Source organism: Meriones unguiculatus, chromosome 4 (assembly GCF_030254825.1).
Source record: "Meriones unguiculatus strain TT.TT164.6M chromosome 4, Bangor_MerUng_6.1, whole genome shotgun sequence".
Lineage (NCBI taxonomy): Eukaryota > Metazoa > Chordata > Mammalia > Rodentia > Muridae > Meriones > Meriones unguiculatus.
Genome location: NC_083352.1, coordinates 10,646,307 through 10,658,712, shown reverse-complemented (window position 1 = coordinate 10,658,712; position 12,406 = coordinate 10,646,307). Strand labels below are relative to the sequence as shown.

The following is a 12,406-nucleotide window of genomic DNA, read 5'->3' as shown; positions in this document are numbered from 1 at the left end:
TTTGAAGACACCATCATAGTCCTCCTGACTGAAGCAGAACCTGTGTGCTAACATGGCACACCCAAGCAAGTGCTACAGGATCAAATATCCAACATAGTGTTTCTTTATTGGTGACAGTATTTTATAAACTTCAGAACACTAGAGTAGTCCAATATTTCACATTTGAGCTTGAAGGCAAATAAAAGCACATGTTTAGAGAGCTAACTATTCTTTTGCATGAATATCATGACAAACTCATTAGGATCTTGAGAAATAGTATTTATGCTGAAACTATCTGTTCTGCACAAAGGCTCTCTTGAAAAGGGAGATTATTATGCTCTCAGGTACGTGATGAACAGCTAAATGTGAATAAATGGGAAATAAGACAAAGCTGACGTTGTTCGGAGTGCGTTCTGATTTGCACATCTCTGATATCCAACCTCTGCTGATTGTTCACAGGAAATTATCAGACACTGAAACAAGCAGTTGGACCGTGTGAGCTTTATCCAATACACAACTTAGGAAGAATAGAAGTAGATTAAAAAGGAGGAAAACAAAAGAATGTGGTTAACGACTTTACATAATAACTTAAATTCAACTTTTAATAAATGCTAAATCTTTGTGTAACACAGGCTCTTCCCAGAAAACCTAGAGATAAGAACAGAAAGCTAGGGACATGGGTCCTAAGTTCCCTAAGACACCCTTCCCAAAGCTGCTATCAGTTTGGCTCTGATATCCTCTTTGTTTAGGTGACCAGTGCCTGTCCAGGAGCCCAAAGCTAATTCCCCTGCTATAGTCCTACCACATTCTTTTCACACTTATGCCACTCATCCATATCCCCAGACTCCCTAGGGCTACTTTGTGACTTGGGGAGCCAGAACTAGGGACCTTGGTAAACAGGGCCACCTTGATGCCACTGCCAGAAACTGCCTGTCTGGAGTGTTTCACACCTACAAGTGAATCTTTGCAAACTCGGAGCTCTATTGATTCTTGAACCACACCCAGACATTAAGGTACCCTTCACCAAGGAAGAAAATGGAAGCAGGTCCTGATGTCCTGGTGCTGTACACTGGTGATTGCTTGCTGATACGGGTGACTGGGCATGAGCCCTGTGCCACAGGTGGCAATGTGTCTCTTTTGCATGCTACCACAGATACACAGTATTTTCTCTAATCCACCTGAAACTGTGGTTTGCTTCAGTTTTACTATTCTGGATTTCAGGTTGTCATTCTTAGTCAGGGAAGCCCCTTTGCTATATCTTCATCTGATCTCTCCCACTTCTTTGAAACCCTTGCTGTTTTCTAAAGACAGGATGTTTACCCAGACAATTTTCAGGGATACAAAGTGCCTTAGGAGCATGTTTTGGAGACAGAAATCATGTGTGAGAAAGACAAAGTAGTGCCCAGGAAGAGAAAGTTCACAGGGAGCTGTGTCCTTACTGTAGTGACTTAACTGAAAAATTTTCTTGCCTGAAAAGGCAGAAAACATGATTGTCTAAGTCACTCTTCTATTGCTGTGATAAAGTGCCATGATCAAAGCAACTTATAAAGAACTTTAATCGGCCTAGAGTTTCAGGGAGTTCCTGCTCATGACTGTGGAGCAAAGGTGAGATGCTGGTTCAGCAGTTGAGAGCTCACTTCCTGATTGCCAAAAAGGAGGTAAAGAGTTAATTGGAAAAGGCATGTGCTTTGGAAGCCTCAAAGCCCACCCTAGTGACACACCTCCTCCAAGCAGGCCACACCTCTTAATCCTTCCTGGACAGTTTCACCAACTAGGTACCAAGCATTTAAATATATGAGCCTATGGAGGCCATTCTGGTTCAAACTACAACTGTTATTGTCAATTTATTTCTATTTATGCACTTTGGAATTTTTTTTTTTTTTTTTTTTTTTTTTTTTTTTTTTTTGCAGTAGCAAAAGTGTTTGCAAAACTTTGGAAACTCCTCTTTTGGAAACAGATGAATCTGAGCAGACACTCCTGACTCATTGTGATGGTTGATGGTGCCATCAGCCTTCTAGACCTTGTTTTCTGTTGCTGATGTTTTGAAAGCACTGGTGATTGGACAGAGGGTCTATGGCCAAGGAACAGAACTTGCAGATTTCTTGAAAACAATTTTTCTGTATTATAAATGTTCACTTCTATATTATTTGACATTTAAGCAACTTGAATGAAAACTGAGAAGATACAGATGCATATTAATTTATATAAAATGATAGCAAGTCCCTTCCATGTAATATACTTTTATAAATGATGGGGATTTGTTTTCAAGCAAAACAGTAGCTTGCAAAAAGAGTTTCCTTTTGAATGTCTATTTGACATGTCTGCACAGGGTAGCTGTGTCCTCCAGGCTGGCTCAGAACTTCTCTAGTTACGCTGTTTTACTGGAAGTATAAAAATATGGTAGTCTAGCAGCTGACAAGAAGGGTGTCTGTGGACTCTGACAGGGTACTCAGGACCCCTGAAGTCTTGGGCTTCTTTTCAGGGAAACTGTTAATGGTGAAGAGTGTTCAATTACTTCTCTCTATAAGAAACTGGGGATTAAGTCTGACAAACATCTCCTCTTTCTTTTCTTTTTTTTTTCAAAGATTTAATTATTTATTATGTATGCAGTGTTCTACCTGCATGCCAGAAAAGGGCACCTGATCTTATTAAAGATGGCTGTGAGCCACCATGTGGTTGCTAGGAATTGAACTCAGGACCCCTGGAAGAGTAGCCAGTGGTCTTAACATCTGAGCCATCTCTTCTCTTTCAAAAGTCAATCTAAACTCTCAAAACAAACAGACTAAATAGGCTGCTGAGAGGGACTAAAGAACTCCCAGACTTAGCCATCCAAAATCGAATGGAAAGAAAAAAATTAGGACTTTATGGTGTTCATTTTCTGGAACCTACAGAAATCAGTGAATGTGTCTGTTCATTATTTCTTATGAAGTTGCAGTTTATTGTAACTTAAATTCTCTTTATATCTCATGGTCCTTATTTTACCCACATACATTCAGAAAAAAATACAAGATCAATACTAGTAATAATATACTTTTCTTTGAAATGAGTACATGAAAATCATAGGAAGTTCAAACACCATTTAATTTCTTAATTAAAAATAATTAGAATGCCACATTCTCCTACGCCCAGTTTGCCAGCCTGTGGCTGCGTCTCTATAGAAGAAATAGTTGTTTTCCCTGTGGTGCTGGGGTGGAATCAACAGCATCTTCAAATGTGTTGTCATGGAAACCATTTGGGGTAACTATGGAACTGTAATTTATAAGGTTTTAGTTACCTGTGGCTTATCTCAGAATGTCCAGGCCATGAGATTCTAAGGGAGTCTACTATTTTCCATTATGTGTCTGCTCATGAGCCAGGATGATAAGTTTTCTGGTTTGCTGGTCATTTAATCCAGGAAGAGAAATAAACCCTTCGCTACCCACAAACACACCCAGTGCCCCCTGGTAACAGCTGAGTTCTCCAGCCCCTGGGTGGGGAGGCACATTCTCACTCCAGGTGATTCTAAATTCTCATAGAGCCTGTGTGTGTACAACATAGGAGAAAATCTTCTCATTGCAGTCTAATCCTACGGGAGGCAGGCAAAATGCCCACACAATTAGGAACCCAGCATATTTTCCTCACACTTCTTATTGTTTGTATTTAAATGTAAGAAATGTGTTTATTGTGGAGATCCATGAATCAGAAATCTTCACATTTTAAGTTTCATACATACACAAAAAGCCAAACTAGACCGTTAAAAATGTATACAGAGAACTTTGCCCATGTCCTAGACCTGCCCCCATTGCCTAACTACCAATCCAGAGTTTTCTGAGAGCAGATCTTTGGCCAGCTGAGGTATGGGATGGCTTCTGTGGGATCCTGATGCTAACCAGAGTCATGTGCAGACTGAGAGCTAAGCACAGGCCCATGCACAAAATCAGCACAGGCATTCCATCCTCCTGCTTGAGTGGCACTGCTGTGCCATCTATTATTAGAGGGGACATTGTGCTTCATGGACTTGAACTTGGGAGACACATTAGTAGCTCTAGTGTGTACTCACTGCTGCAGGGGCAGCTGGTCTCATCATGAGCATCCTCATCTGGGTGAAGCCTTTATACTTATACTCAGGGACAGACCATAGCTGTGGGCCCCTAGACCTCACATAGTGACCCAGGCCGTAGCCCAGCCTCACACCTTTGTGTGTTTACAAACAACCATCTCCAGGCCTCTGAGCATGTCCTGCCTCTTCTCTCACACAGCCCAGTGTGCAGCTCTTTGACTAATCATGGTCACTGTGAGCTGCGCATGATCATTGAATCATTATTGACTATAGCAGTAGAAAGCATCAACGCTTGATCCTGATTTTAAGAATCCATGCTGCTGACAGGAATGTCGGCCTCATGGTATGAGAAAACACTTGCCAATGGGTAACAGTTTCAATGTAGATTTCCCTGTGATTTCTAGTGGAGAGGAAAAGGAAGCTTGCCTGTAGGGAGTGGCTTGTCACCCACCAAATACAATAGAAAGACAGCATTCACAGGGAGCTCTCACAGGGTGCCTTCTGGGTGCCCTCAGCTTGGCACCTTCACTGTGCAAAGACATCCCTCCACCCCAAAGGGTTCTGAAAGGCCTGTGGATTGTGGCTGTGGACGCATTTTCAGTGGTAGGGAAAAAACACAGCTAATGATTCCATTTTTGGAGACTAGGAGAGACAATAGTGTAGAGATGGGCTTTCTCCTTGTTTTGTGACAAGGTTATTTTGAGCAGTGATGTGCTCTCCCAATTAGGCTTTTCCAAGTTGCTCTGCCACCCTCACTAATGAGTGGGAGTCACAGCCAAAGGAAACTCTAAGCTTAGAATCCATTATCCTGCTGCCCAGAAGCCCAGTTGTTGCTTCGTTAGTTCCTTGTGATCTAATGAACCTCATTAGTGGATAGACTTTAAATAGTCTCCTTACCTGAATGTGTGAGCTAAGGCAGGGAGGACAGAATCCAGTGTGAGCCTCCTCCCTGCTCTACTGCTAAAGATATGTGGAGCTCCCAGCTAGGAAACTGGTCCAGCTTTGTCATTGAACGCATTCATGATAAGCACTGGAAGTTTCAACATGAATTACTAAATATCACAGTTCAAGGCAGGGTTCACACTGTGTTTGGGAAAAGGCTTAGAGAAAAGTTCACAGCAAATTATAAAAAACCTAAATCCCTCCTGAATCCATTGACATTTGGTATGGTACATGCTAGCAAATTATTGAAAGCTTACACTTGCTGCTGTGAAGGTTTAGCTTAGCGGTCTCAGACACTGAGAGACGTGGAGGCTGTCTCAGCAAGATTTTCTCTAGAGGTGGACTCTTCCTGCAGAGTGACCCCTATAGATCATTTCTAGAATGTAAGTCTGCCAGTTTACTTGAAACTGAGTGTGAGTCACACATTGGGTTCAGACAGGGTAAGCTAAGCAGGGATTATTTCAATGGTACATTCATACAGTTTTTCTTCCTCAGACTTTGTGCTAGATTTTTTAATCACTATGACAAATACCCAAGAAAATGGTTTTTGAGCAGTCTTATATTATAATTTGAGACATAGTCTCATATAGTAGCCCAGGCCTTCTGGGACTTCACAGCTATCCTCTAGCCTCAGCTTTCCAAATTGTGGATGGGGTTATAGACAAGAGTCACAGTACCTGGATGGGAACAGCAACTTAGGAAAGGATTTCTGTTGGGCCACAATTGCAGAGGATCCCATAGGTTTATGGCTAGGACACTTACATTACTTTGTTTCTTGATTGTAATGAGACCTTACTGAGTAAGAAAGAAAAAGAAAGCTGTTCACCAGAACAACTGTCTCTGTTTCCAGAAAACAGAAAGAGACAGAGGAGGGTCATGTATAAGATGTGCCTCTAAAAGTACCCTCCTCCAGCTAGGCTTCACTTTTCATGGTCTCTACAACCTTGCAACAGTTCACTATAACTTTTAATGCATCATTGGATTCATTTCACGATGAGGTCAAAGTCCTCATGGCCCACTCACATGTCATCATTGGATCCACTGCCTGGGGTCCAGGTTATCACTATGTCAGCCTTCTGGGGTCAAGGCAGTGATGGTTTAACTGTGAGATGTTCCTACAGACTTGTTTGAATATGCAGTCCCCAGCTAGTGAAGCTGTTTTGGAAGTAGTGTTTGCAAGGCAGAGCAGATCACTGAAGGGGTCAAACTTTGAAGGCTCATGTCTCTTTCTGCTTCTTTGTTGACTGGGAAGAAGTGAGCAAGACACCTCACACTCATGGGAACAGTTTCTACTGCTCTAAATACCACCAGGCCTTTTCCTCCATGAAATTGCAAGCTCAAATAAATCTCTTTCCTTTAAGTCGCTTTTTTTAAGGTTTCATGCCACAGCAATGAGAAAAATAACCAAGATGCTGACCACCTCGATATTCGCACTGATGACTCAGTTTCTTACAGAGGCTTTTAGGAGGTTGGCCATGCTCACCTGCCTAAGCAAAAACCTTACTGCATGGTGGTGCTTTCTTCCCATGTCTTGCCAGTTTACAAAGCTATTCAAGAGTTGGGAACTCTTGTCTTTTTGACACTCACTGGCCACAGCCTAACGTACTGAGCTTGACACATCTGACTACGTGATCTAAACGCTTCTCCTTGGGTAGCTTTTCCAAAACTTGTATTCTTTTGAGCCTCTGTTATTCAGTCATCCTTGAAGGTTTTAGGACTTTTCTTCCTTCCAGGAAATTCAGTGGGTTTTTGTGCTCAAGTATTTATGCATCTGAGATGTAAATATGGCTGTCATTAGTATTTCAGCTGTGGGTAACCATTAATTAACCTCCCTAAATGGACTAATTTGGGGGTCACAGCAGCTATGCCCCATCATATCTAGATACTTTAAGCAAGGATACCTTTAAGACTTACAGCTACCATGCCTGGGCCCACCCAAGAATAATATGCTTCCGGTTATTGAAAATGTTCCATTAATGCCGTGCAGTCAGTCATTTCACAGTGCTTCTCACTGAAACAAATCCTACAAATAGCTGGAAGCGCAATGATCTAGGAACTTCAGTTAGAGTCGAGAATGCTGGGTTTTTACCCACCATGCCCATGTGCTTGGGCTGGTGGTCTTTGAGAAGATACTTCTCATGTTCCTGTACATGTGAGTGCCCCCACCAGCCACACCATTCTTAGGACAGCTATGGAAAGGAAAGTGGGCAATCAGCTAGCTTGGAAGGTAGGCTTAAGGGTCATTATGCTGCATACTTCAAGAATTTTGAAAAAAGTGTTATCAGTCTATGAGAATGAAAAATCAGTGGATCACTGCAGTGACCTTAGTGGCTTTAGAATATGCTAGAATTTCTGAGGTTTTGTGTTAAGACTAACAAAGGAAAATCCAACTGAGACAGCTGACCTATCAAGCCCCAGCAGACCAACCTCCCTGCTTCATGCTCTGTAGGAAAACCAACACCCAGAGTTTCTGCTTTAAGCCCAGGCCTAGCCTAATATGGTTTTTCTCTTCCAGTCATCTCCTGTGGAAGCCTGTCCTTTCCCCCAAATGGTAACAAGATAGGAACACTTACTGTATATGGAGCCACCGCCATCTTCACCTGCAACACTGGTTACACACTTGTGGGCTCCCACGTCCGGGAGTGCTTGGCCAATGGTCTCTGGAGTGGATCGGAAACAAGGTGTCTGGGTAAGCTACTCGTAAGTTCCCATGTGGTGTAATTCAAATAAACTGAGAATTGATCACAATGGAGAAACTGTGGGGCTTCTGGCTGTTAAAGCTCTGACCACCTCAGTGAATCTGTCCACTGTCATGTTACCTGCCCCTTTCTAACTCTCACCATGTCTGATAAATAAAGGATGGACACATGATATGTTTTGTGTTGTATAGTCTTACTGGGGCTGGAGGTATGGCTCCATGGTTAAGAGTGTTCATTGCTCTTGCAGAGGACCCAGAACTTAAGTTGGATGGCTCAAAACCACCTGTAATTCCTGCTCCATGGGATCTCTTCTTACTCCTGAGGGCACTATAGTCATGTCCACATGTCCATCACAAACACACATATACATCTAATTAAAAATAAAAATAAAATCTTTCATTTAAAAGGGCTGTCTTATAGAAGACTGAGACTATATGACTCCCAAAGACATTCATAAACTTAGGAAACATAAATAGGAATTTCTAAAAATTAAATACATTTTGTGTTTTCAATGGCTTAAAATTCTGTCAGGAGATTGAGGTGTTGGTCATCTAACCATGGAAGTATTGTGAGCTTTAAAGTAGTTTGTGTCTGTAATTGTGGCTTTGTTTTTCTCATGTTACTCTTTGATCATTTTAAAAGGGAGGAGGAGGATATTTCCACTGGAATTCTCTGCGTAAGTGTGCACAAAGCTTTGACTGTGCAGTTCAGATGTTCCAGTGCCTCAATATTGCTCCAGTTGATCATCAGCATTAAAATATCACACACATCCACAGCATTTTACCATCATCCTACCTGCTTCCTAGCTCCTTCCATCACCCTGTTTATCTATCACTTCATCTTTCCAGTACCCTACTCCCTCCTTACCCCACCTCTCTCCAGTGCCCTAACTCCTTCCAACACCCCACCCTCTAGTATACCACCTATGTCATTATCTCATCTCCCTCCATCACCCCACCATTTCAGTACCCTAACCCCTTCATTACCTCATCCCTCCAGTATCCCATCTCCCTCTATCACCTCATCCTTCCATCACCCCATCCCTCCTTTACCGTGCCTATGTCTCTCATCGCATCTTTTTCCATCACCTTAGCATTCAAGTGCCCCACCTCCCTTCATCACCCTTCAGCCTACCATCTCCCCCCACCATCCCATCCCTCTGGCACCCATCTCTTTTCCTCATCACTCTCCCTCTGTCACCTCAATTTTTCAGTACCCTACCTATCTCCAGCACCCCACTTCCTTCCATCATTCCACCCTTCCAGTATCCCAGCTCTATCTATCACCCCATCATTCCAGGATCCCACCTCTTTGTGTTATTTTACTGATTTGCAATGCCTTCCTTTGTCATAGCCTCACCTTGCTCTAGCAGCTTCCCTTACTGTAGCACCCATCCTATCTCATGTCTTTGAGAAATTTATTGGTGCTTTCCTGAATGTTCTTAAGGGTTTGGTGGGTATTGTGAAGTCCTTTCCACGTGACAGTGCAGGTGGGGACAAGGCCTTCATCTACTTCTTGCAATTTAGCACCAAAGAGATGGGGATGAGTGATCCAAAACACACCTCTTCAGCTTCAACCTGGGCAGTGAGTATGAAGGCTAGGCTGTGTGGGAAGCTAGGGAAGTTTAAGTGATTTAGTTTCTAAAACTGTTAGGGCCTAGGGTCACCTTATGCCCTATTAGAACTGAGCAAGCTCCTACTTATTCTTTTATCCTGCTGCTCCAAACTTAAGGCTTGACAGGCGGAGGCACGTAATCCATTGCTGGTCCTACATTGTCACAAAGGTGCTCTTGATAGGATACAATCCATCTTGGAAACCTTTGGAGGCTGAATGGCTCAGAAGTGAGTCCATTTGCCCAGAAAAAAAAATAAACTGAACATAAGAAGAGAGAAAAAAAACCTCCAGGTTTTAATAAAGAAAATGTTAACAGAGAAATGTTAGATGAAGTTATAAAGAGAAATAAAGTCAGAGGGACAGGATAGTTAACATGGGGGATGAACAGCCAGGAAAGGGTTGAGATGGCATGTAGCCAGGCTTGTGTATGGCTGGCTCAATAATGGGCAGTAAATTTAGTGGAAAGATTTTTCAGCTGAGCAAATAGAGTTTCACACTGGCCATTGAAACTTGACTGTTGAGATTCATAATCTGCCTAATTATGATAATGAGTGCATCGCTGTACCAGAATAACAGATTGCTGGTGGGTAGATCACATAATCTAACCCAAGGCAAATGTATGCCCAGGAGAAGCCACGGTCAGCTGTACAGCCCATGGAATATGTGTATGAGTGTATGAGCAATGAGGGAGCAGGGCTGTACTCTTGCCAGGGTAGACTATGGGATGTTCAGACAGATGGTTCAATGGAGGTATATTTCCAAACCTGGCTCAGATACTGTGTATCTGGCACGGCAATTGCAACAGAGTTTGGGAGCCCACATGCTAACTAGATGCCTCATGAGAGATAATATCTGTGAATGTTGTCTTTAGTGATAACACATGTGTGGCAGTTTTAAGCTTTAGTTTATTGAAATCTTAGTAGAACACAAAGGAAGTTCCTGTTACTCCTGATATGGATGGGGAAAAGTGCTTAGAGAAGTGACAAGCTTGCCCATCATTGTGTTTCACCAGGAATAAAAATGGCATTGAAATGTAGGCTGTGTGGTTACAGCTTGGGGCTCCTAACCAAGGACTTCTGGTACTCCTCTGAGTTCATTCTCAAAAGGTGGTGCATAGGGCAGAAGCTCTCTCCCATGAGGAGACATTGACAGATGACCTAGGTATGACAGGAACTGTAGCACCAATAATTCCTTTCCCTCCCAGGATGCATACCAAAGAAAGGGGCCTATGCCCTGGCTCTTCCTCTATATTTCCACAGAGCTCAGTTCGACTCTCAGGATGTTCCACCATCCCACTGCATCCTCTATGCATCTAAATACTCCATATCCAGTGTCTTAGTTAAGGTTACTGATGCTGTATTGAACCACCATGCTCACAAGCAGTTTGCAAACGAAAGGGTTCATTTCAGCTTACGGTCCCACATCATAGTCTTTCACTGAAGGAGGGCAGGGCAAGAACCTGGAAGCAGGAACTGATGGAGAGAACAAGGAAGAGTGCTGTTTCCTGGCTGCTCCTGTGGATTACTCACCTGCCCAGGTGGAACCACCTGCCCAGGGGTGGCACGGCCACCCAGGGTGGCCTGGCTCTCTCATGTCAATCACTTGTTAAGAAAATACACCAAAGACTTGCTTTCAGGTAAATCTTCTGTGTCTCAATTGAGATTCCCTTTTGACAACTGATTCTGGCTGTGTGCCTGGGACACATGTTAGCATTATTTGGCCAATAGAAATATTGGAAATAACAAATAGAGAATTTTAGATATCTGAAATGTCGTGGGACGAAAGATACAATGAGCTCATTGTGGTTAGTTTTTCTTCTCTTTGCCAGCCATGGAAGGGTAGGTAGAGATAGCAGAAAAGGCTATTTTGGGAAGAATAAAACTAACTAAGCTTATGTGACTGGGAGCTCTAGGATTCTCTAAATTACTGAGGACTTGATCTATGTTCCCTTCTGTAAGTTGCAGTGCTAAATATCTATCTAGGCTGGAGCATTAAGCTATGAGAACACAGACCCCATATCTCGCCTACCAGGTGTCTTGCAGCCCATCAGGAAAGTTTTATGATCACAGTGTTCTCTTAATTATTTTCTTGCGGTTATCTTTTTTGTAGTAATTTCCCTTGAATCCAACAGTGAGAACAGGAGCTAGGAGGAGGAGGTATGTTTATAATCTAGAGCCCCTGTTGTAAAAGTCTTCATTAATCTCTTGATAACACACTTATGGCATGTAGATTTTCCTAGCAGAGAATGACCTGTCAGTGCTCCCACTGGGCTACCGCTTTAATCCTTGTTGTCAAAGATGCCTCCGATAAGGAGTCCTATATGAAAACACCAACTCTTGGGTACAATGGATTGCTGCTTGAAGTAGGTTTGCATTTGTTGAACTGTGATGACTACAGAGACACGAATCCTGTTGTGAATATAATGTGGTGACATTCACAATGGCTGAAATAGCTAGGTCTCATCATTCAAGTTTTATTTTAGATTTTTTTTTCTTTCTAGATTGAAGAGAATAAAATCATAACATATTCTTCAAATACCTTGGAGATTTTGAGAAATCTATGTAAAATGTTAATAAAATAGCTGAGAAAAATTCTGGTGACATTACAGGAAGAGTGATTTTATTAGAAGAGAGGAATTGTTTCTCTCTTCCATGAAGTTGTCTACTCTGCCATATTTTTGTAGAGTATTCATGATATCTTAGGGATGGTCACCAGTTTGGAATCTTCTCACACAAATTCGCAGATTTTTTCCATTAATTTATGTGTTCATTTTACATCCCAATCATGACCCCACTCCCTGCTCTTCTCCCAGTTTCACCTTCCCTCATTCCCCCTTCCCCCTTCCCCTCCCCTGGATGCCAACCCCCCCCCCCGGCACATCAAGTCATATCAGGACTAGTTGCCACCTCTTTCACTGAGGCAAGACAAGGCATGCATTCTTCTTGAAAACTGACCAAAGTACATTTAGTGGCAGAGGAGTTAGGCTCTTGGTTGTTGTTGCCACAGGAGGCATCGGATGTAGCCTAGCTTGTCAGGCTTTTGTCCTGGGCAGGACTTTATGTTCTCAGGATCCATCATCTCTGTGTGGTAGAGGGAAATCACTCAGCATCACCCTTGCAAATTGCACTTAGGA

General features: G+C 42.6%; 1 protein-coding gene across 2 annotated transcripts in view; it reads left to right on the top strand.

The window, feature by feature from the left end:
• Positions 1 to 12,406, top strand: part of Csmd1 (CUB and Sushi multiple domains 1) — a 1,585,983-nt gene that overhangs the window by 1,528,303 nt on the left and 45,274 nt on the right. For both annotated transcript variants that reach the window (XM_060381443.1, XM_060381442.1), the window contains exon 52: positions 7,476 to 7,649. In XM_060381443.1, the coding sequence (XP_060237426.1) occupies positions 7,476 to 7,649 (174 nt within the window). The remainder of the gene's footprint in view (positions 1 to 7,475; positions 7,650 to 12,406) is intronic.